Genomic DNA, 25,000 nt, shown 5'->3' with positions numbered 1-25,000 from the left:
AACTCAGGTTCCTCACAGTGGAGCTGGGGGCCAAACTAACACCAAGGGGACTATCTGGTCAGACAGTGTTTCTCTCAGATGTTTAGGGCCAAATAGAACGACCTCAGTTTGGTCTGAATTTAGAAGTAAGAAGTTCTGGGTCGTCCAGACCTTGATGTTCTTGAGACGTTCCTGAAGTTGGACGAAGTGATTAGATTCATCAGGCTTCATATACAGTGCCTTGCATAAGTATTCACCCCCTTGGACTTTTTCCCATTTTGTACTGTTACTAACTGGAATTCAAATAGACTTAAATAGACTTTTTCCCATTTGATCAACGCAACATGCATAGTACTTTGAAGGTGCAAAATACCTTTTATTGTAACACAAACAATAATGAGAACAAAAAAGTTGACATCTGTTGGATGCATAAGTATTCACCCCCCCTGAGTCAATACTTGGTAGAACCCCCTTCGCTGCAATTACAGCTGCAAGTCTTTTGGGGTATGTCTCTACCAGCTTTGCACATCTAGAGATGGAAAGGTTTGTCCATTCTTCTTGGCAAAAAAGATGAAGCTCAGTCAGATTGGATGGAGACCGTCTGTGAACTGCAATCTTCAAGTCTTGCCATAGATTCTCTATTGGATTGAGGTCTGGGCTTTGACTGGGCCATTTTAAGACATTAACATTCTTTAATCCAAACCATTCCTTTGTAGCTCTGGCTGTATGTTTAGGGTCATTGTCCTGCTGGAAGATGAACCTCCGCCCCAGTCTCAAGTCTTTTGCAGACTGCATCAGATTTTCTTCAAGGATTTCCCTGTATTTGGCTCCATCCATCTTTCCCTCTATTCTGACCAGTTTCCCTGTACCTGCTGAAGAGAAGCATCCCCACAGCATGATGCTACCACCACCATATTTCACTGTTGGGATGGTGTGCTCAGGGTGATGGGCAGTGTTGGGTTTTCGCCACACATAGCGTTTTGCATTGAGGCCAAAAAGTTCAATTTTGGTCTCATCTGACCAGAGCACCTTCTTCCACATGTTTGCTGTGTCTCCCACATGGCTTGTGGCAAACTCCAAACGGGATTTCTTATGGTTCACTTTCAACAACGGTTTTCTTTTTGCCACTCTTCCATAAAGGCCAGATTTGTGGAGTACACGACTAATAGTTGTCCTGTGGACAGATTCTCCCACCTCAGCTGTGGATCTCTGCAACTCCTCCAGAGTAACCATGGGCCTCCTGGTTGCTTCTCTGATTAATTTTCTCCTTGTCCGACTCTTCAGTTTGGGTGGACGGCCTCCTCTTGGTAGGTTTGCGGTTGTGCCATATTCTTTCCATTTTCTGATGATGGATTTTATGGTGCTCCGTGAGATGTTCAAAGCTTGGGATATTTCTTTATAACCTAACCCTGCTTCATACTTCTCCACAACTTTATCCCTGACCTGTTTGGTGAGCTCCTTGGTCTTCATGATGCTGTTTGTTCAGTAATGATCTCCAACAAACTCTGAGTCCGTCACAGAACAGGTGTATTTATACTGAGATTAAATTGCAGACAGGTGGACCCTATTTACTAATTATGTGACTTGCAAATGTGACTTGTGAATGCAATTGGTCGCACCAGATCTTTGTTAGGGGTTTCACAGTAAAGGGGGTGAATACATATGCACTCAACACCTTTCAGAGTTTTATTTGTAAATCATTTCGAAATCCATGTAATATTTCCCCCCACTTCCAAATGATGGACTATTTTGTGTTGGTCAATTACATAAAATCCCAATGAAATAAATTTGAATCTGTGGTTATACCATGACAAAATGTAGAAAAGTCCAAGGAGGGTGAATACTTATGCAAGGCACTGTATGTACAGCTGGGTGTCGTCTGCGTAACAGTGGAAGTGTACGAGGTGCTTTCTGATGATGTTGCCTAAAGGGAGCAGATATAAGCTGAAGAGCATCGGTCCAAGGACAGAACCCTGTGGAACTCCATGACTAACTTGTGTGTGCATGGAGGAGTCAGTGTTCACATGAACAAACTGAAATCTGTGTGATAAATATGATTTAAACCAGTCTGATGTTCCTTTGATCCCGACATGTTGCTCCAGTCTCTGTCACAGGATCTTATGATCTGTGGGGTCAGATGCTGCACTAAGATCCAACAGGACCAGTAAGAGACAAGTCCATTATCTGAGGACATGAAAAGGTCGTTAGTCATTAGGACAGATGAGGAGGGTGGACAGTGGTGAAGACAGGTGTGGACTCATGAGGACAGATGAGGACAGATGTGGACAGATGAGGACAGGTGAGGACAGATGAGGAGAGATGAGGACAGGTGAGGACAGATGTGGACAGATGACGACAGATGAGGATAGATGAGGAAAGATGTGGACAGATGAAGACAGATGAGGACAGATGAGGAAAGATGTGGACAGATGAAGACAGATGAGGAGAGATGTGGACAGATGTGGACATATAGGGACAGATGTGGACAGATGAAGACAGATGAAGACAGATGTGGACAGATGAGGACAGATGAGGACAGGTGAGGACAGATGTGGACAGATGAAGACAGATGAGGACAGATGAGGAAAGATGTGGACAGATGAAGACAGATGAGGACAGATGTGGACATATAGGGACAGATGTGGACAGATGAAGACAGATGAGGACAGGTGAGGACAGATGTTGACAGATGAAGACAGATGAGGACAGGTGTGGACAGATGAGGACAGGTGAGGACAGATGTGGACATATAGGGACAGATGAGGACAGGTGAGGACAGATGTGGACATATAGGGACAGATGTGGACAGATGAAGACAGGTGAGGACAGATGTTGACAGATGAAGACAGATGAGGACAGGTGTGGACAGATGAGGACAGGTGAGGACAGATGTGGACATATAGGGACAGATGTGGACAGATGAAGACAGATGAGGACAGGTGAGGACAGATGTTGACAGATGAAGACAGATGAGGACAGGTGTGGACAGATGAGGACAGGTGAGGACAGATGTGGACATATAGGGACAGATGAGGACAGATGAGGACAGGTGAGGACAGATGTGGACATATAGGGACAGATGAGGACAGATGTGGAGTTGTGAATGTTTGAAGATATTTCATGTTTTTTAAGATTTTAACCGAGCTGCTAGCCACAGACAGAGGGACAGTATTGAGAGATGGACCAACAGACTGTTGAGGTTTGATGATGATTGATGGGGAAACAGATGTGAAGTGAGAGGACGCACAGAAATTGACAACAGGCAGGGGGGGGCTGTCAGCTGATCCTCACAACTGGACTGAGAAAAACAAATTTTCTCTTCCTACATCAGAGAAACCTGAGCCTGCTCACCTGTGTGCGTGATTGGATCATTCAGAGTTCACTTCACTGAAGCTCAGTCGAGCCTGAAACCAAATTAAATGAAAGAAAGTTCCCATGAAAACAGAAAAAACAAGAAGGAAGGAAGGAGGGGTGCACCCTAACCCTAAGGAAAGAAGAAGCAAGGCAATCAATGATGAAATAAGGAAATTGTCCTCATCAGAGTTTTGACCATTGACCCCTGTGCTCTGACCCCGCCCCCACATGTATGCCCCTCCCCTTAGGTCACCGATTGGACGATGTTCCGGCCGTGCGGCGTCACTTGGTGAGGCGGAGCTGCAGAGGACCAGTCGTCCACATCAGCAAAGATCAGATCGTCGGTCAGTCACAGCTCCGACCGGACCGAACGCCTCACGAGGTGAGTTGTGATGTCACAGTTAATAAAGTGACATCCCCCCCGAAGTCAACTCTCTTTGTAAAAGACGTTTTGGTCAAACACGTAAAAACAAGGTACGTGCACGGGACGGGAGTTTCTGCTCTGACGACCCTGCCGTCATGTTGACCTCTGAGGATGTTCGCACAACTGAAGCCAAAACATCTGGATCGCACCCTGGTGGCTGGCTACAGTATAGATCATAATCTTCCTCCATGTTACCAGATGGGACATGGACCACACAAAAAAACTGGTTTCTGTCGTTTCAGCTCGTTCTTATCTCACTGATGTTTGTTCGTGTTTCTGATCAGTTCGATTTTAATTAGTTATTTGATGATAAACATTCTGAGACTGACTCAGGATGCCACGCCTCCTCAGTCCGACTGCACAGATTCTGACTGCAACTGACGTCATCACCACAAGGTGGCTGCGTTCGTATCTGAGATATTTTGCTTCAATTCTGGAGGAAGTGGAGACGTGTCACTCGTCTCCACTTTCTGTGTGTGTGTGTGTGTGTGTGTGTGTGTGTGTGTGTGTGTGTGTGTGTGTGTGTGTGTGTGTGTGTGTGTGTGTGTGTGTGTTTAGTCCCTCAGCCTCAGTGATGCTGTGTCTTCCAGTGAGGTGGGACAGGTGAGGTGGGACAGAAGAGGTGGGACAGGTGATGTCACTCATGTGAGGGCAGGTAAACCCAGAGTTGAGTCTGTGTTGGTTCAGTCTCGTCTTCACGATGGACAGTTTGGACATGAACAGTGGACACTCTGAGGTACAGGCTGATTTATCCCGTCTGTGTTTAACCTGCTTCATGTTTAACTTTGTTTTACTTCGGTTTCATTTAACCTGTTTCAGCCTAGTTTAGAATGTGTGTGTGTGTGTGTGTGTGTGTGTGTGTGTGTGTGTGTGTGTGTGTGTGTGTGTGTTTAGTCCCTCAGCCTCAGTGATGCTGTGTCTTCCTGTTTATGGAGTAATGTCTCTTTAAAGTTTTATTTTGGGCTGATTCCTCCTCAGTCCTGACACACACACTGACACACACTGACACACACTGACACACACACTGACACACTGACACACTGACACAAACTGACACACACAGACACACACTGACACACACTGACACACACACTGACACAAACTGACACACACAGACACACACTGACACACACTGACACACACACTGACACACTGACACAAACTGACACACACACTGACACACACACTGACACACACTGAGGTGGGACAGGTGAGGTGGGACAGAAGAGGTGAGACAGAAGAGGTGGGACAGAAGAGGTGGGACAGAAGAGGTGGGACAGAAGGGGACAGGTGAGATGGGACAGAAGAGGTGGGACAGAAGAGGTGGGACAGAAGAGGACAGGTGAGGTGGGACAGGTGAGATGGGACAGAAGAGGACAGAAGAGGTGGGACAGAAGAGGACAGGTGAGGTGGGACAGGTGAGATGGGACAGAAGAGGACAGAAGAGGTGGGACAGAAGAGGACAGGTGAGATGGGACAGAAGAGGACAGAATAGGTGGGACAGAAGAGGTGGGACAGGTGAGATGGGACAGAAGAGGACAGAAGAGGTGGGACAGAAGAGGTGGGACAGAAGAGGACAGAAGAGGTGGACTTACAGCTACAAGTTGCTGGAGTATTGATCTGAGACCTGGGAGAGATAGTAGCTGATTGAACGTCCCTGCACTTTGTCTCTGGGCTGTGGCACAATGTCTCCATCACTTTCCACTTGCTGTCCATCTGGGAACAAGGCACAGTTTACTATTGCAGCATTAATCTATGCTTTTATCAACCAAAATCATCTACATATTGCAATATGGTGTTGTTTATTATAGTTTGAGAAACTGGTACACGTCTTATTCTACCTGTGCTCTTTGTAATCCAGCTGGTCAGGGATCAGCCTTTAGCAGCCTCACACAGCTCCTTTGTTTTCTTTGATCTCTTCTCTTTACGAGTTATGTTTGCACTGCAGGATGAAATATCACGAGAACATATGATGTACTGAAAACACACACACACACACACACACACACACACACACACACACACACACACACACACACACACACACACAGACACACACACACACACACAGACAAAATAAAGACAGCAACAAACGGCCATCAGACGTGTTTTCCTCAGGCGGCAGCTCAGTGGTTGGCAGACGTCTCCTAACGTTACTTGTACAGTGAACACAAAGATATGAACCATGTTCATGGTTCACTGCGTTCATGTAGAAATACACCAAACAATGTGCACACTGCTGAAAAGCCCATTTACTGGCGTTGAGGTTTTTGCTCCCCCGGTCTCAGACGGCGCCGCTGGCGTCCGCAGTGTCCGAGGATCAGGATGAGCTCAGGTCACTGACATTAACACATATCAACACACATGTCCCACATAAAAACCTGTCAATTGTGTGTGTGCGTGTGTGTGTGTGCAGGTGTTTGTGGAGCTGAACGAGCTGATGATTGACAGGAACCATGAGCTGCAGTGGAGGGAGACAGCTCGCTGGATCAAGTTTGAGGAGGAGGTGGAGGAGGAGACGGAGCGTTGGGGTCGACCTCACGTCGCCTCGCTCTCCTTCCGTTCGCTGCTCGAGCTCCGAAAAACCATCTCCCATGGTGAGCTATGTGCTGCCCCCGCTGGACAAACACTGACACTGCACACACACAGTCACAGTCACAACCAACTCCAGGTAACTGATGATGTCATGGTGAGACCTCATGGTTCTGTGTTTTCAGGGGCGGTGCTTCTGGACCTGAAGCAGAGGACGCTGCCGGACATCGCCCAGCAGGTGGCGGAGCAGATGGTGATCTCAGATCAGATCAAAGCTGAGGATCGGACCAGCGTCCTGAGAGCTCTGCTGCTCCGACACAGGTCTGTCCATCATCTGTCCATCATCTGTCCATCATCTGTCCATCATGCATCTGTCCATCATCTGTCCATCATCCATCTGTCCATCATCTGTCCATCATCCATCCATCATCTGTCCATCATATGTCCATCATGCATCTGTCCATCATCTGTCCATCATCCATCTGTCCATCATCTGTCCATCATCTGTCCATCATCCATCTGTCCATCATCTGTCCATCATCTGTCCATCATCTGTCCATCATCCATCTGTCCATCATCCATATGTCCATCATCTGTCCATCATATGTCCATCATCCATCTGTCCATCATCTGTCCATCATCTGTCCATCATATGTCCATCATCCATCTGTCCATCATCTGTCCATCATCCATCTGTCCATCATCTGTCCATCATCCATCTGTCCATCATCTGTCCATCATCCATCTGTCCATCATCTGTCCATCATCTGTCCATCATCCATCTGTCCATCATCCATCCACCCAAAGTGTTTTCATGTCTTCTCCCTGTCTCTGTCGTCAGTCATCCCAGTGATGAGAAAGATCACAGCTCGTTCAGCAGGAACATCTCAGCTGCCAACATGGCCGCCCTGATTGACAAACACAATGGCCAATCAGAGCTCCCCCAAAACCTGACCAATCACAAAGAGGCTGACCCAGAGAAGACCAAGGTAAAACAGAGACAGACCACGACTGTTTGACGTTTGTGTGTTTGACAGTGATGTGACATTAAATCAATTCATAACTTAGTAACAAAAGCACAGTGAGTGATGACAAAGAAGTTTGACATGGTCCTGAACAGTGGCGGCTGGTGATAACATGTGTTGGGGGGGCGCAGTGTTGGGGGGTTCGATCCTTCATGGAACTTCTCAGCCTGCCAACATTTTTTTGACTCATTGTGTCTAAGTGACACAAATTTCATGCCGTTTGTGTTTTTCACAGAGATGTTTCAGGTCTCACACCCACGTCCTTGTCCACTGTACCTCCGTGCCGACACTTTGAAACAGCAAACAGGTGAAGCAGTAAAAGACTTTAACACCACATCCAGTTGTCACGTCTGTTTCTCAGAACAACAGCAGGTGTAAACTCGTCTTCATCACTTGCTGCTGAATCTGTAAATCCGGTCGGACTGAGATCCTTCATCCTGTTTATTTCTTGTTGTAAAGAAATCTCCGGATGTACCACCGTTCCACCGGAAGCCTCATATCGTTACCAGTCAGCTCACAGGAGTAACTCAGTGACGCCGGCCGTACGTGAGACGGCCTCGAGGGTCGACCAATCACATTAGATTCAAAAAAAAAAAATCCATACCAATTGGCTGTAAATAAAAGTGGGAGTGTCCGGGGCGTGGAGAGCTGCGTCCGGTGGAAAATCTGCAACAACCAATCAAAGAGCAGCCTCAGGTCACGTGGTTAACAAAAGTATCAGGACCCACATTCACACTCGTTCAGCCGGTGCCCCCAACCAGGAAGTAAATGGATTTATACAGAAATTAGCCAAATCCAATTTGAAAACAACTTATATTGAATGTTCACAGGTGCTGACGGTCGACCATGAGGATTGTACCAGTAAAATATTATCTAATTAAATCATGTTTAACATGTTTAAATAGGTGTTTTTTCTCAGGATGTTGGTGGGGGCAGCGCCTGGTATTAACCAGCCGCCCCTGGTCCTGAACAAACACCTACTCGCAGCAGTTAGTGTGATGAGAATTTAGGAAAAGCCTGTTGATGGTTTGGTTGCCTGCCTGGTGAGGAGGAGGGGTTAAAGGGGATAATTAAGATTATCATTCAATTTGACACCCCATGGAGTTGGTGCCACCTCATTATTGTGTACGGTGGCGGACAGGGTGAAGTGAGTATCTCTGGAAGAACACGAGCTCAGTCTGGTCCAGGTTGAACGTCAGGTCCAGAGAAGGAGTGATGCTGTGACAGATGACAAGTACAACTGGGAGTCATCAGTAAAGCAGTGGTTAGGATTTAGCTTTTCAAATGAGTAAATGTAAATATTTGTCAAGATTCTGAATTTTTTTTGTGGCGTGTCCAGAGAGAAGCCCCACCCCTCTGTCACCCCAGATCCAAACATGAAGCAAAGCTGATGGAGAAGATCCCAGAGAGAGCTGAGGCCACCGTGGTTCTCGTAGGTATGCATCACGAAAGTACACATCGTATATACATCATCTACTTCTTGAATGTGTGTAGTTGGGTCACAGAATCCCTCTGCTGTGTCTACAGGCAGTGTGAGCTTCCTGGATCAGCCCTCCATGGTGTTTGTGCGGCTGCAGGAGGCGGTCCTGCTCGAGTCTGTTCTGGAAGTCCCCGTCCCTGTGAGGTTCCTTTTCTTGCTGCTGGGCCCACCCGTCACTAACATCGACTATCACCAGATCGGACGCTCCATCTCCACACTTATGTCAGACAAGGCGAGTCCCCACAGACTTGACAGATGCTCTGCTACCTTAAAGCTTCATAATAAATGTTGTATAATGAATTCTACCTCCTCAGCACTTCCATGAGGCAGCGTACCAGGCTGACGACCGCCAGGATCTGCTGACAGCCATCAACCGTTTCCTGGACTGCAGCGTCGTCCTGCCTCCCTCAGAGGTTGATGGGGACGAGCTCCTGCACTCTGTCGCTCGCTTCCAAAGAGAAATGCTCCAAAAGAGGGAGGAGGAGCAGGGCAGCAAACTGCAGGAGAAACCGTCGAGTATTCAGCAGCATGAAGGTCAGTTATCAGGTTTGTTCTCATGTCAATGAACATGTTTCATCAGCAGTTATGAATTTGGACATTGTCGTCACTTCCTGCTCAGTTAATAGTTGCCATCTCTCTGTGAAAGTGCTCATCTTCCTTGCAAGACAAACATGTCGCCAGAATAAGACCAAATGTTTCCTTCTTATTATCTGAAGATTTTCATCAACTGTGATCTTATCTCAGATTCCCTGGTTCCCTCCAAACCCAGCGACGAGCCCCTGAGGCGTTCAGGTCGTCTGTTTGGAGGTCTGATCAAAGACATGGCTCGACGTTACCCTCAGTACCTCAGTGACATCAGAGATGCTCTGAACCCTCAGTGCATGGCCGCCATCATCTTCATCTACTTTGCTGCCCTGTCACCTGCAATCACCTTTGGTGGACTGTTAGGTAAGTCGTGACAGACACCGAACTTTGAGATGAGGTTTGGTGGAACCAGATGTTTATTTGATGATTACATAAAATCACCATACATTGTTTTAGACCTTGTGTTGTTGCTGTGATCGCTGACCTTTGACACAGGTGAGAAAACAGAGGGTCTGATTGGTGTGTCGGAGCTGATTGTTGCCACGGCGATGCAGGGCATAGTGTTCAGCGTGTTGGGTGCTCAGCCTCTGCTGGTGATCGGCTTCTCTGGACCGCTGCTGGTGTTTGAAGAGGCCTTCTACACTGTGAGCTCACCTGACTCTCTTCACACCTGTTTTAATATATCATGTCTGTGGACATATCGTTTTGTAGAGATCGATGGAACACACAAGGTTTTAGTGAGAACTGTTTGTTTCTATTTATTTCCCCACATCTCTAACATGATGGTATCTCACGGTTCTATCGTGAGTCCTGTCAACACAATGTTCACTTGAGGGGTTTTCGGACCTTCATTTTACCACATAACCTTAGAATGGTCAGATGGGGAGTAAATGGAAACTCCTTTTTCTACTCTGTATCTTCAGGCTGTCAACACAGTATAAAAACTACGACTACCACACAGTGAAGTAAGGGAGCAGTGAGGTTGTCAGAGAAGAGAGAGGCCTGGTATCCAATCAGCACTTTGTATCAGTAGATACCTAAGTTTAGGAACGATGATTTTTTTGGTCAAGATAATGAGTAGTTTTGTTAAAGCTGTTATGCAGATGATGGTTGATTGTACATCTCAAATAAGCCTTAACATTTGAAAACCATAATTGGTCAAACCGATGAATTGAACTTTATTACTGTTAAAACTCAAGATTGTCTTTGATACCTCATGTGATGTTTCATCTGTTCTGCTAACCCTCTGAAATCTATGTGTCGCTTTTAACTAGGAATGGACTTTTAGCTTAATGTTATATATTTCATTAATTACAGTTTTTTTCACCTACCTCCCTACAGGTCAGGGATCCTCCATCAAAGCAAAGTATCTTACCTGGTCTTTTCCTTCTGTATAGTTTTGTAAAAGCAATGGGATCGAGTATTTGACGGGCCGGGTGTGGATCGGGTTCTGGCTGGTGCTACTTGTTCTCCTCACTGTGGCCTTTGAGGGAAGCATCCTTGTTCGCTTTGTCTCCCGCTTCACTCAGGAGATTTTCTCCTTCCTCATTTCCCTCATTTTCATCTACGAGACCTTCGCCAAAACGGTCAAGGTAAAGTCAGAGACCAACAAGCATGAACTGTGCATTTTAAAAAGTAACAGGAATTATGCTTCAGTGTTGCATGTTGAGATTACAGATTGATTTATACATTGATTATTTTCATGTTGAAGTCTGAGTGTGTGTGTGAATTAAAGGTTCTGATGCAGACAACGGTATCTGTTAATACAACACAGAGCAACACTGGGGGTGTTCTTCTTTGTCTTGGTCCTTTCTAGATCTTTCAGGAGCATCCTCTCAAAAACTGTTATCATGGAAACAACACAGTATCTCCATTTCCCTGCAACTATACAACTGTTGCTGGGAATCCTGGGAAGGTTGTTGGAGAGCCCAACACTGCCCTGCTGTCATTACTGCTCATGGCGGGAACGTATTTCATCGCTTTCTACCTCCGCAAGTTCAAGAACAGCTCCTTCTTCCCCGGCAGGGTCAGTACATTCAAGCCCAGGTACATGTTCAGGTACATGCACGGGTATTTGCATGTACATACATGTACATGACCACACATGTATGGGTACAGGCACAAACAGGTGCACATACAGGTACAGGTACAAACACATGCAGACACAAGTGTATATATACAGTAGGTACAGTGATACAAGTAAACACAGATACTGTTTCCGGAGATACACACAGGTACAGGTAATTATTTACGTTTATCCTGGTCCACAGGTAAATAAATGTAGATATAAGCAGAGGTACTGGTGCCGATGCAGATAGAGGATCGAGAAGAGCTCATTCATTGAACAAAAGGGCGCTGCTCTTGTAGCTGTACTGATCGACCCGTTTTGAAATGGAGCTGTTTCTTTGCACACGTGTGGTGTACTAAATCGCCATCTCACTGGGCATCTACGACTCCTGTCATCTGCATCAGATAACTCCATCAGAATTCAATACTCAAAGGAGCTGTTACTGCAATACAACACACATGTACCGCTAGTCACTGCTTCAGCACCTGGAAAATAACCTTATCAACAGACATGAAAGTTCTAAGCGAACTGAAACACTTAAACACGGCAGGAGGGGCGGGGTTCGCCTGAGACTACGGCGACAGAAGATCAACCACATCCTGCTACCAGCCATCATTCTGACAAATGTGCAGACCCTCCGTAATAAAACTGATGAACTCCATCTGGGCGAGTACAGTACAAATGCTTGTTTACTGGCCCTTACTGAAACCTGGCTTTCAAACAACGACTGTGACCCGGATTTAATGACTGACGGTTCGGGGGCTCCCGTGAAAATTGATAGAAACAACGACGTAACAGGGAAATTTCAAGGAGACAGTTCACATTCACTCCTGATGACTGATGAGGGTCTTATTTTTGATTTGAATGACGTTTTTTATTGATAGTTTTACAAGCTCTCGGTTTTCTGTTGGTATTGGATGTGTTCATGTATTTATGTATTTCAATGGTTTTCTGTATTGTGCCAGAGTCCGTGTGTCCGTGTTTCCTGTTAGTTTTGGGTTTTGTTTTTTTGGCCTGGCTGCAAAAAAAATTTAAGTTGAAGTTGAAGAGGTGCAGATTCAAGTACAAACGTACAGACATTTATTTCTGTACACAGGTACAAGTACAAATGCACAGGTAAATCTACATGCAGATACAGGGTTATAAAGGAACAGCTCTCATTTCACAGGTACAGGTGTGTAATAAGTGTTCGGATATTCAAAGTCTAAATGTGAGGTCTCACATTTCTGACTTAAGCTCCGTAGGATCATCGGAGACTTTGGGGTCCCCATTGCTATCCTCATCATGGTGTTGGTGGACTACAGTGCGGAGGACACCTACACCCAGGTCAGACCAGAGCATGTTTAAGACTCATCAAGACATCTGTGTGAATACCTCTGTTGAATTGACTTCTTTCTATTGACTGACAGAAACTCAATGTGCCCAGTGGATTCTCTGTCTCCAGTCCAGAGAAGCGTGGTTGGATGATTTCTCCTTTGGGATCGGACGGGCAGTTCCCCATTTGGATGATGGGCGCAAGCATTCTGCCGGCCATCCTCGTCTTCATCCTCATCTTCATGGAGTCCCAGATCACAGCGTACAACACTCTCTTGTTCTTGTCTTGTTGTTTTTTTGGTCTCGGAATGAAGTGTTAATGTCACTTTCCCTGCTTCCGTCAGACTGATTGTCAGTAAAAAGGAGAGGATGCTGGTGAAGGGAACTGGTTTTCACCTGGACCTCCTCATCATTGTGGTGGTGGGTGGAATCTCAGCTCTGTTTGGTTTGCCTTGGCTGTCAGCTGCAACAGTTCGGTCCGTCACCCACACCAACGCCCTCACCGTCATGAGCAAAGCTGTTGCCCCTGGCGACAAGCCCCGCATCCAGGAAGTGAAGGAGCAGAGGGTGACTGGCTTCCTGGTGGCTGTGTTAGTGGGTATGACTCTGAGTCCTTCTGCGACTGATGTGACCATAGTTTGGGCTACAACTTCTGATCCGGTCCCTGCTCCTCGTCTCAGGTCTGTCCATCGTGATCGGAGAGGTTCTGCGTCAGATCCCTCTAGCGGTGCTTTTTGGGATCTTCCTCTACATGGGTGTGATGTCTCTGAACGGGATCCAGCTCACCGAGAGGCTCATCCTGCTGCTGATGCCCTCAAAGTACCACCCTAATCAAAGCTACGTCCGCAAGGTTAGAGCCGCCCCCTGACCAGGGACAAAAACATCTGTCACTGAAAGAGGTGTGAAACTGAGTCACATGATGTGGACACCTGTCTCTTGTCTGACAGGTACGGACGTTAAGAATGCACATGTTCACTATTGTCCAGCTGACCTGTCTGTCTCTCCTGTGGGTCGTCATGGCGACGGCAGCAGCACTAGCTTTCCCCTTTGTGTTGCTGCTGACGATACCTGTGAGGATGCTGCTGCTGCCTCATCTTTTCAGCCGCAGAGAGCTGCAGAGTGTGAGTCTCACTTTATTTGACCTGACATTACATGAAGCTTGTTTGTCCCAGTTTGTTACCAAGTGAAACCAGATTCACACAAAGTCTTAACAACTGGTCTGAACAGATTGTTAGTGTTGGATTTGATAGACATGGCTCAGCTGACATATCTGTTGACACGTCTGTAGTTTTTGTCTGAATGACACATGAACCACTTCAACACCACACAAACATCTCTTGAGAAAGAGTTTTAATAAAACTCGTCTGTGATGTCGTTCTGTGTTTACATGTGATTAACGTGTCATACATGTGTATAATGTATGTGGTAAATCTGACTGTTGCCATGACGCTGACCTCTTACCTGTGCTCCTGCAGCTGGATGCTGATGACATGGAGTCTCACCTGGAGGAGAAGGAGGGGCAGGACGAGTACTCACAGCTGCAGATGCCCGTGTGACCCGGCAGCAGCATGATGATTGGTCGATCTTGCCAGATGGACTGATCCTGCACCCCCCTTCAGTAGCATCCAACATGTATCCTGTAGGAGGGGGGGTTGTTCTGGTTCTTAGTTCTTAAATCTGGTTCAGTTCTGGTTCAGGTCTGGTTCAGAGCTGGTTCAGGTCTGGTTTAGTTCTGGTTCAGTTCTGGTTCAAGCCTGGTTAGTTCTGGTTCAGGTCTGATTTACTTCTGGTTCAGGTCGGGTTAGTTCCAGTTAGTTCTGGTTCAAGTCGGGTTAGTTCTGGTTCAGTTCTGATTCAGGTCGGGTTAGTTCTGGTTCAGTTGTGGTTCAGGTATGGTTTAGTTCTGGTTCAGGTCTGGTTAGTTTCAGTTCAGGTCTGATTTACTTCTGGTTCAGGTCGGGTTGGTCCCAGTTGGTTCTGGTTCAAGTCGGGTTAGTTCAGGTTTAGGTCTGGTTTAGTTCTGGTTCAGGTCTGGTTCAGTTCTGGCTCAGGCCTGGTTATTTCTGATTCAGGTCTGATTTACTTCTGGTTCAGGTCGGGTTAGTTCCGGTTAGTTCTGGTTCAGGTCTGGTTTAGTTCTGGTTCAGGTCTGGTTAGTTCTGGTTCAGTTCTGGTTCATTTCTGGTTCAGGTAAGGTTAGTTTTGGGTCAAGTCTGATTTACTTCTGGTTCAGGTCTGGTTAGTTCCGGTTGATTCTGGTTCAGGTCTGGTTTAGGTATGGTTCAGGTCTGGTTAGTTCTGGTTCAGTTATGGTTCATTTCTGATTTAGTTCTGGTTCAGTTCTGGTTCTGGTTCAGGTCTGATTTACTTCTGGTTCAGGTCTGGTTAGTTCTGGTTCAGGTCTGGTTCAGTTCTGGTTCAGGTCTGATTTACTTCTGGTTCAGGTCCAGCTAGTTCTGGTTCAGGTCTGTTTAGTTCTGGTTACTTCTGGTTCAGGTCGGGTTAGTTCCGGTTAGTTCTGTTTCAGGTCGGGTAAGTTCTTGTTCAGTTCTTGTTCAGTTCTGGTTAGTTCTGGTTAGTTCTGGTTAGTTCCGGTTCAGGTTGGGTGATTTTGGGTTCAGATCTGATTCAGGTCTGGTTAGTTCTGGTTCAGGCCTTGTTCTGTCTCTCATTAACTGAAACTTTCTGTTGTATGTGTAACTGTTTGTTTCCTCATCATTAAATACAAATGATCTGATTGGGTTTTGTGTTTCTCACTGTCTCACATTTAACTAATATATTCAACTTTGACATTTTACTGATTCAATACATGTTTATCAAAACATCATAAAGTTGTTCATATAAGAAGAAACACTGACATCTGCTGGTCAGTTCAGTCATAGTCACATTTAACAAGGTGTCCCGTCACCGACATGATCACATGACTTGAACAGAAATAATAGTTTCCATGGTGACCTCCATCACAAAGCCTCCATCCGAGCGCCTCAGTGAAACCTGAGCAGGCGTGGCGACTCGTGGTCACCTGAGCCGAGCGGCTGAATGTTTGATGGAGGCTGTCAGAGATCCTGCTCAGATTCCTGAACAGGGAGACGACGGGACCGGACCCACACACACCTGAACAGGGAGACGACGGGACCGGACCCACACACACCTGAACAGGGAGACGACGGGACCGGACCCACACACACCTGAACAGGGAGACGACGGGACCGGACCCACACACACCTGAACAGGGAGACGACGGGACCGGACCCACACACACCTGAACAGGTAGACGACGGGACCGGACCCACACACACCTGAACAGGGAGACGACGGGACCGGACCCACACACACCTGAACAGGGAGACGACGGGACCGGACCCACACACACCTGAACAGGGAGACGACGGGACCGGACCCACACACACCTGAACAGGTAGACGACGGGACCGGACCCACACACACCTGAACAGGTAGACGACGGGACCGGACCCACACACACCTGAACAGGGAGACGACGGGACCGGACCCACACACACCTGAACAGGTAGACGACGGGACCGGACCCACACACACCTGAACAGGGAGACGACGGGACCGGACCCACACACACCTGAACAGGTAGACGACGGAACCGGACCCACACACACCTGAACAGGGAGACGACGGGACCGGACCCACACACACCTGAACAGGTAGACGACGGGACCGGACCCACACACACCTGAACAGGTAGACGACGGGACCGGACCCACACACACCTGAACAGGTAGACGACGGGACCGGACCCACACACACCTGAACAGGTAGACGACGGGACCGGACCCACACACACCTGAACAGGTAGACGACGGGACCGGACCCACACACACCTGAACAGGGAGACGACGGGACCGGACCCACACACACCTGAACAGGTAGACGACGGGACCGGACCCACACACACCTGAACAGGTAGACGACGGGACCGGACCCACACACACCTGAACAGGGAGACGACGGGACCGGACCCACACACACCTGAACAGGTAGACGACGGGACCGGACCCACACACACCTGAACAGGTAGACGACGGGACCGGACCCACACACACCTGAACAGGGAGACGACGGGACCGGACCCACACACACCTGAACAGGGAGACAACAGGACCGTGCACTCCGAGGCTTCATCAGGTAACAACTCTTTTATTACTCTTTCACAGGTATGTTCTACCTGGGTGACATCATCACATGTATCATGTGGAGTGTCCGTGGAAAACATGACGTTTGAATCCTGCTGAAATAAAATTGACCAGACTTTACATCAATGTTTTTACGGGACAGTGAAGACGTCCATGTTTCTGCTGCTCACTGACTCATCTCCTTAGAAGAATTTAAATAAAGTTCTGTGGGTTTGAATAATGGAGTTCGTGATTCTGTTAGCATCTGAAGAAACTCGTTCTCATCAGTCTATTTTATTGTTATTGTGACCAAGACTGGATCAGTAGTCAGGCACCAGCCACAGGCCCCCAGACATCAGGTGATTTAACCAGGTTCAGGTGAGTCCAGTGTTGAGTCTGACCTGGTTTACCTGCGACAGGTGATGGTGTCAGGATGTCTGAGGGGAGGCAGCGAACTCTGTCCACCTCTGGCGAGTCTCTTTATCAGATCCTGGGTCTGGAGAGGGGCTGCAGCCATGATGATATCAAGAAGTCCTACAGGTGAGTGAATCGCAGCCACGCCCACTCACCTGCAGCAGGTGATCAGTCAGCTGTTACATTCGTTCATTTTCAATCTGTGTCGTCCACTTCTGGAGCTTTCAGTTGTAATAGTAACATGCTGACCTGTGACAGGAAACTGGCATTGCGCTACCATCCTGATAAAAACCCAGAGAACCCGGACGCTGCTGAGAAGTTCAAGGAACTGAACAGCGCTCACGCCGTCCTGTCCGACCTCACCAAGAGGAACATCTACGACTCGTACGGTTCTCTAGGACTCTACGTGGCCCAGCAGTTCGGAGAGGACAACGTTAACACGTATTTCATGTTGTCCACCTGGTGGGCTAAGGTGAGGGGGCAGGGCTTACAAAGTCTCAGAGTCTGACCTGAGGGGGGCGCTGACACTGTGTTTGTGTGTCAGGGTCTGTTCGTGGTGTGTGGCGTCCTGACCGGCTGTTACTGCTGCTGCTGTCTCTGCTGCTGCTGTAACTGCTGCTGCGGAAAACTCAAGCCCACACCCGCTGGGGAGGGGGCGGAGCCTGACTACATCTCCCCTGACGACCTCGAGGAAGAGATACGCAACGACCTCGACAATAGTGAGACAACAGGAAGTGAGCTTTGTCAGTCAGCTTTAACATTAAATCAAATCCCTTAAAATATGCTTATTTATCCTTAAATATTGATGTAGTTAAGGTATTTTAAAGGTTAATAAAGGTGATGGATTTTAACATGAATTAGTTTCAAGGGATTATCTGTAAAGTTAAGGGATTTCAAAGGGTTAAAACTTTAAAACTGATCAAATAAAATGAAAAGGATCCCTTTAGCTTACATTAAAAGAGATGTCATGGCTTTAATGGTATTAAGTCTGAGGGTTTCTCCCCCTTAAGACATCATGCAGGTTATTAATAATCATTAATAATAATAATAACTAGGGCTGCGAAGCAGCACTGTGTGGCCCCGAGCGCTGGCGAATTTAGGACCTGATGTGGCTCCTGGCAAGGGCGGTCGGGAACCGGGCGAAGTGGCTCTATGTTTCGTGCGTTTTGCGCACCGCAGAAAGGATAAACATTTTACTTCCTGTGTCTGTCATGCAACGCCGAACCACGCCCACGAATCACGCATTATGGTCCACGCCATGAAGTGCAGACCACACGGTGAAATATTTATGTAAATCAAATTAAAGTTGTAAAACGAGGCATTCTTTCTGATGCCAGTAGGTGGCGCTATGACCCTGAGTTATTTTTGACATATCGAGCTGTTCAGGCCTGGAAACTGATCATGTGACATAATTTTGGGGCTGATTGGACAATGCACAGTGGAGTTATGACAACATCGTCTCCTTTGGCGAAGGATGGACCTTCGCCGCACCTCAGTGTTTACACGGTTTGAGGAAATGTCAACATTCTGACCATGAAGCTCATTTGAGCTGTATATTGTAAAGCAACCAGGAGCAGTGCATCAAAGTATAAAACCTGTCACTTCCTGTTGCCAGCAGGTTGCGCTGTGACAATGAGTCAATATTGATACATGGATCTGTTCAGGGCGGGACTGTGATCGTTTGAATGAGGTTTAAGTCAGATTGGACAATGCACAGAGGAGTTATCACAAATCCCTCTTTTTTGACGAATCATCAAACTTTGGCGCTAAGCCACGGTCACACCGTGTGAAGTACACTAAAATAATTGAGGTAGTTTTAATCTCCATGTTGTTGAAGTGACACTCACTGAATTTGAAGTTGATCACATGTAAGCTCTAGGAGGAGTTCGTCATTAACAACATGTGTAAATGGTCTAAAATGGCCACTTAATTCAAAATGGCCGACTTCTGAGTTTTTTGTTTGATATGAAAAGACACGTCACCACCGTTTTTTGTACATGTTGGTGAATTGTGGTGCCATATAAATGTCTTCGGGGGGGGGGGGGTACACTGAAGTTACAGTAATTTCATGTGTCATGGCGACTTGTTGAACTTTGACGCCACGCCACGGTGTTCGACGAAAACTCAGTTTCCACATAACTTCATCATCAATGTCTTGAGACCCTTCTGACAAAGATGACATGGTTGACATGATATCTGTGTAGATGTCATCAGGCCGTTGAGATGACACTCACCGAATTTGAAGTTGATCTGATGAAAGCCCTAGGAGGAGTTTGTTAAAATACACGTGTAAAATGGCTAAAATGGCCACTAAATCCAAAATGGCCACTAAATCCAAAATGGCCACTAAATCCAAAATGGCCGACTTCCTGTTGCGTTTTTCACAATTGTCCTTGAGACCTTTTTGTATGTCTGGTCATGTTACACTTGTCTACCGATTTTCATGAAGATCGGTGAAAGCAAACAGTGTCTGCGTTTTAGGTGGCGCTGTTGAGCCGTTTTGCCACGCCCATTTCAAATTACGCCAGAATACGTACATTTTCACCACTTTTGAATTTTCTACAAAGTTTCATGAGTTTTTGAGCCCTGAAAACCGCGATTCATTTGGCAGAGAAATAATAAGAAAACCCGGACCCATTTAAATAGGGCCTTCGCTCGGGCCCCGATTAAAAGCCTTTAATTCTTCCCTTAACAAACCACAGGGAACTTTCACCGCAACTTAAAAACCCAGATTCTTGTGGCAAGCTTTAAGGTGAAAACTGGTTTATGTGAAATACCTTAAAATATGTCTATTCATTTGTCAAAACTGTTAAAAATCGAATTAGCATTTAATAAAACTATTACACTCATCAGCTGATTGGTCCCAGTGTGGACCAGCAGGTTGAGGGTTCGACTTCCGGCTGATCCTTTTACTATGTCTGTCCCTGATTGTTTCCTGTCTCTTTCAAAATAAAAAAAAGGTATGGATTTGTACGTGGCTGCTCAGACCCGAGGTCCTGAGGCCATGATGTCATAAGATAACAAAGGTTTTTCTGTTTTTTCTTTCAGATGTTGAGACTCCGATCGTTCAGCAGCCGACAAACGCCGGTGAGAAAACTCAGCTGATCACTGACGGACACCGACGATACGGAGACACCTTCACATGAAGCTGACAGGAAACAGGAAACACTGCCGCAGTCCCACACTTGACCACCTGAAACCGTAGAGACCTGAACCTTCTAACAAGTCTGAACCAGAACCAGTTTAACGTCAGCCAATAAGAGGCCACGTTATGTCTTAAAGCAACAGTCTGACATGACGTTATATATCCGTCTGTTCATTAACAGGTGAAAACATTATTTGTTCAGACTGTTCCTTTAACACAGCAGCTCTTTAATTCAACTCTGATTGGTTGAAGTTCTCTCACTAATCATTAATAAAGGTTAAGATTTAGGAAATAAATAAATCTGATGTTAATAATGTTTTACTTTTAAGTTTGTTGCATTTTTATGTTTATTTTATTTGTGAATAATGTTCAGAGTGTGACGTGATGTCTCCTGTAATCACGTGACGTGATGATGTCACCTGTCTGTCCAGCAGAGGGCGCCATTATGATTGGACACATTTACCGAGATTATTGTGTTGCTGTGTGTTGAAATATAAAATATTCAATTTTACGGATGTCCATGTGTTTTTCTTCATGTTCTATCTGAATCTGAACTTTCAGAAAACTTTACATTCAACACATTTCATGTGTCATACTCCTCCTGTCCATCAGATGTCCCCGGACTTTCCTCTTGTCTCCTGGCCACTTGAGAATCCCCGCCCCCCCCACACACCTGTTCTCAGTTTTCCCATCGCTGCAGTCATGGTGATACTTCAGTCACACTTCAGATGCTCTAATGCCGTTACAGATGGAATCTAAACTTTTAGCCAAGCTTCAAATTAAAGTTTGCATTTTGAATTAAAAGGGACAGAAGGAATTCGAGCTGATCTTTGGGTGAAAGTCATAAAATAATTAAAAATAAATATCAAACCCAACACTGACCAGCAGGGGAAGCTGCAGCCTCCTCAGCTTCTCTGACACTGAACTGTCCCTTTAAGAATCTGTCCTGCTTACTTACTTTGACCCCCTCCCACCTGGCTCTGTCACGCCTCCTTGTGACCTTTGACATATAAGGACTTGTCGGCACGGCAACAGCTGACGTCTGTCCATCTAAAAACAGACTCACAGTTCTCACACTGCTGTGTACAGACCCGCAACACCACAGACCCACAACACCACAGACCTACAACACCACAGACCCACAACACCACAGACCTACAACACCACAGACCCGCAACACCACAGACCCGCAACACCACAGACCCACAACACCACAGACCTACAACACCACAGACCTGCAACACCACAGACCCACAACACCACAGACCCGCAACACTGCTGCTCCTTCATTTCCTTTTTTCTCTAATCTCTTGAGACCCCTGCCCTCTCCCAGTGACGGGTGTCTCCCCCTGGTGTCGGGTGTCGCTCAGTGTCATGGAGAGTCTGGAGAAGCAGCTCATCTGTCCCATCTGTCTGGAGACGTTCACCAAGCCGGTGGTCATCCTGCCCTGCCAACACAACCTCTGTCGCAAGTGTGCCAATGACGTCTTCCAGGTGAGGGCGTGAAAGAGTCTACCCACCTGAGAACTTGTATTGATCAGCAGCGACTGTTGATTTCCTCAAGGACTACGTTTATTGAGTTGTGTTTCGTTCTGATGATGATGTTGTGAACTATAAGTTCATTATGTTTGTTGTTGACTGGACACATGTGACCGAGAAGAAATCAGACGATCATGTGATGATTCACATCTGGATCATGAGAATAAAACAGTTGTTCTGTTTTTATATATTAATGTTGCTGCCGCAAAGAATTGTGGGACGGCATTGTCTCCTTTCCTTTCATAAAAGGATGGTTGATGTTTCCTCGGCTAAAGGAGATAAGTTAGGAAGCATTGAAGCTCCTTTCCTCATCATTTAAAGAATTGAACAGATCATATTAAGAAACTTTAGGTAATATCACTCAGTTCAGAAGGATCCTAAGTAAAATGGACTATTTAAATGCCCCCTGAGTGAATCCATGAAGTCCTCCCACAGCATCATGGGAACTTCCAAAGCTTCTCCACTGAAAAGGGGATAAATGAGACCTCTCCACCTGTGTTTGGCCCCGCCCCCTGCAGGCGTCCAATCCCTACCTGTCGACGAGGAGCGGCTCGACAGTGACATCAGGAGGTCGTTTCCGCTGCCCGTCCTGTCGCCATGAGGTGGTCCTGGACCGACACGGTGTTTATGGACTGCAGAGGAACCTGCTGGTGGAGAACATCATCGACATGTACAAACAGGACAGCAGCAGGTAACACTCACCTGATATCAGAAAACAAGGTTCAGGAACAACAGCAAAATCAATCAATCAATCAATCAATCAATCAATCAATCAATCAATCTCTCTCTCTCTCTCTCTCTCTCTCTCTCTCTCTCTCTCTCTCTCTCTCAGTAAACCGTCCTCTGTGGTGAAGGTCGATCAGCCGATGTGTGTTGATCACGAGGATGAAAGAATCAACATTTACTGTGTGAGCTGCAGCGCCCCCACCTGTTCACTGTGTAAAGTGTTCGGAGCGCACAAAGAGTGTGAGGTGGCTCCACTTGACACCGTCTTCACTGCACAAAAGGTCATCGCACACACAATGACGCTTGCTCTGTTTGCCAGATGACCTTCAGTCATGGTGGGATGTACACCTGTACTCCTGTATAACACAACTTCTTCTTCATCCATAGAGTGTTTAACATGAGTGTGTGTCTGTGTGTAGGCGGAGTTGACTGACTGTATCTCCATGCTCGTTGGGAATAACGAGAGGATTCAGGCGATCATTGGTCACCTGGAGGAAACCTGTGGAGCTGTTTATGTGAGTTCATCCACTTCACCTGAGGTTCACACCTTTTTCACCTGAGGTTCACACCTGTTGTGTTTTCAGGAGAACGGCAGCAGACAGAAGTCGAAGTTGTGCGAAACATTTGATCACCTGTTCGCTCTCCTGGAGGAGAAGAAAGGTGAGATGACTCTGAGGATCAGCTCTGAACAGGAAGATAGAGTCGACAACATCCGAGGTCTGAGGAGGAAGTACAGCGAGCACATGGACGCTGCCGCGCAGCTGCTGGAGAACGCCATCCAGACGCTGGACGAGTCTGAGATGGTCGTGTTCCTGCAGACGTCCAAACCTCTGCTGCAGAAGTGAGTCTTTAACGTGTTTGGTTTGTCATCATCTCATCACATCATTGATTATTTGCTGTTTATTGATTATTAGCTGTTTATTGATCAGGATCGTGGAGGGAACCAACACGTCTCACCTGGATAAACTCCAACACGGATACGACAACATGGAACACTTCACTGCTAACTTTAAACTTCAGAGACAAGCGCTGAGCGGCATTGCCTTCATCCGAGGTTACAGACGTGTGTGTGTGTGTGTGTGCGTGGGCGTGTTAGCATGTTAGTTGTTGGCTACATTTAATGACCTGTCATGAGATCAGCGATTAGCTTTGAGGTAACAGAATAAAGAGCTAATGTCTTAACATGGGACATGCTACTGCTACAGCTGCTGTATGGAAACATTCTAATATGTTCAAATGCTAACACATAAGCATGCTACCAAAATGAAGCTACATTCAGCTGCTAGTCAGAAAAGGGTATTGAAATGGCTTAGCATGCTAAAAAGCAAAGCTATGCTAATAGGAAGCCCATGTATTGACTAAAGCAGCATGGTAGATGCTACAGTGTTAGCATGTCAGTCTATGAATATGGAGCTCCTGTACTGTTTGCTAATGTGTTAGCATGTAGCTAACCTTGAGTTTCCTCTCAGCTGATGAGGACGATGAAGATGATGAGATCAGAGTGACGTCACCAGGGAGTCGAGCTGAGTTGCAGCCACCTGCAGCACCTGCAGCACCAGCAGCACCTGCAGCACCTGCAGCACCAGCAGCACCTGCAGCACCTGCAGCACCTGCGCCACCTGCAGCACCTGCAGCACCAGCAGCACCTGCAGCACCAGCAGCACCTGCAGCACCAGCAGCCAACCAGCAGCCTCCTCTTTCACCTGCACAGCTCTCAGCCCCCACCCCTCAGAGACCCTCAGAGACCACACCCACGATCACGTCACATACAAGAAACCCCACCCCTTCGTCTTCCAGTCAGACCACGCCCCATCTACCCCCGCCCACTGCCAGCCCCACCCCCAAGGTAGGATCATGATCATGAACGCTCTAATCAATGGATCTGATTGGATAATGTGTTGACTGGTTGTGGGCGATTGACAATATTAATATTAAACTTTATTTGTAAAGCACCTTTCATACAACAAATTCAGCTCAAAGTGCGTTGGATACACTATAGATAAAACATGTAAGTACTAATAAAAACATGTTAATAAAAAGAAACATAAAATGTAATTCATAAAAGAGAACAGATCTTAAAGGGATAGTTCACCCATTATCTACGCACCTCTCTGATGGGGGGGGGGGGGACTGTGTTTGAGTCCATAAAACCCTTCTGGAGTCTCAGGTGTAAACAGTGTTGCAGCAGAATTTAATACAACTGAAGTAACTGGTGACTGAATCTTCAGACGTAATAAAACAACATGTCTCCATTCTCCTCATGTGATGTC

General features: G+C 46.7%; 3 protein-coding genes across 12 annotated transcripts in view; all 3 read left to right on the top strand.

Moving 5' to 3' along the window:
- Positions 1-15,244, top strand: part of slc4a2a (solute carrier family 4 member 2a) — a 17,306-nt gene extending 2,062 nt beyond the window's left edge. For 2 of the 8 annotated variants that reach the window (XM_034612815.1, XM_034612817.1), the window contains 17 exons: positions 3,582-3,715; positions 6,174-6,354; positions 6,475-6,610; positions 7,131-7,278; positions 8,654-8,750; positions 8,842-9,026; positions 9,109-9,340; positions 9,539-9,742; positions 9,875-10,023; positions 10,777-10,971; positions 11,196-11,405; positions 12,684-12,773; positions 12,857-13,023; positions 13,106-13,359; positions 13,442-13,611; positions 13,709-13,882; positions 14,237-14,491. In XM_034612815.1, coding sequence (XP_034468706.1) covers positions 3,582-3,715; positions 6,174-6,354; positions 6,475-6,610; positions 7,131-7,278; positions 8,654-8,750; positions 8,842-9,026; positions 9,109-9,340; positions 9,539-9,742; positions 9,875-10,023; positions 10,777-10,971; positions 11,196-11,405; positions 12,684-12,773; positions 12,857-13,023; positions 13,106-13,359; positions 13,442-13,611; positions 13,709-13,882; positions 14,237-14,317 — 2,807 coding nt within the window. In that variant the 3' untranslated portion in view covers positions 14,318-14,491. Of the gene's footprint in view, positions 1-3,581; positions 3,716-4,356; positions 4,494-5,339; positions 5,485-6,173; positions 6,355-6,474; positions 6,611-7,130; positions 7,279-8,653; positions 8,751-8,841; positions 9,027-9,108; positions 9,341-9,538; positions 9,743-9,874; positions 10,024-10,776; positions 10,972-11,195; positions 11,406-12,683; positions 12,774-12,856; positions 13,024-13,105; positions 13,360-13,441; positions 13,612-13,708; positions 13,883-14,236; positions 14,492-14,833; positions 15,031-15,118 lie in introns of those variants that run through there. The other 6 variants (XR_004616681.1, XR_004616679.1, XR_004616680.1 and 3 more) reach the window with 6 other exon arrangements.
- A 1,591-nt stretch (positions 15,245-16,835) lies between these two features.
- LOC117777864 (dnaJ homolog subfamily C member 5-like) lies at positions 16,836-20,618 on the top strand. Of its 3 annotated transcripts, none has more exons than XM_034612905.1 (5): positions 16,836-16,919; positions 17,326-17,446; positions 17,579-17,792; positions 17,865-18,039; positions 20,369-20,618. In XM_034612905.1, exons 2-5 carry the CDS (start codon positions 17,340-17,342, stop codon positions 20,464-20,466), a joined length of 594 nt encoding a protein of 197 aa, XP_034468796.1. In that variant the 5' UTR covers positions 16,836-16,919; positions 17,326-17,339; the 3' UTR covers positions 20,467-20,618. The 3 variants fall into 3 exon arrangements, with proteins under 3 accessions (XP_034468796.1, XP_034468795.1, XP_034468798.1); XM_034612904.1 differs by having other exon boundaries at positions 17,865-18,054; XM_034612907.1 differs by lacking the exon at positions 16,836-16,919 and having other exon boundaries at positions 17,346-17,454; positions 17,508-17,792; positions 17,865-18,054.
- A 1,050-nt stretch (positions 20,619-21,668) lies between these two features.
- The window catches only part of LOC117777850 (E3 ubiquitin-protein ligase TRIM63-like), a 4,210-nt gene continuing 878 nt past the window's right edge, over positions 21,669-25,000 (top strand). Inside the window, exons 1-8 of the mRNA XM_034612879.1 lie at positions 21,669-21,959; positions 22,523-22,695; positions 22,837-23,011; positions 23,150-23,245; positions 23,315-23,571; positions 23,660-23,784; positions 24,200-24,270; positions 24,406-24,576. Of these exons, the coding sequence (XP_034468770.1) occupies positions 21,840-21,959; positions 22,523-22,695; positions 22,837-23,011; positions 23,150-23,245; positions 23,315-23,571; positions 23,660-23,784; positions 24,200-24,270; positions 24,406-24,576 (1,188 nt within the window). The 5' untranslated portion in view covers positions 21,669-21,839. The remainder of the gene's footprint in view (positions 21,960-22,522; positions 22,696-22,836; positions 23,012-23,149; positions 23,246-23,314; positions 23,572-23,659; positions 23,785-24,199; positions 24,271-24,405; positions 24,577-25,000) is intronic.

The sequence above is a fragment of the Hippoglossus hippoglossus genome, chromosome 17, assembly GCF_009819705.1.
Source record: "Hippoglossus hippoglossus isolate fHipHip1 chromosome 17, fHipHip1.pri, whole genome shotgun sequence".
NCBI lineage: Eukaryota > Metazoa > Chordata > Actinopteri > Pleuronectiformes > Pleuronectidae > Hippoglossus > Hippoglossus hippoglossus.
This window is presented reverse-complemented; position numbering and strand designations above follow the sequence as displayed.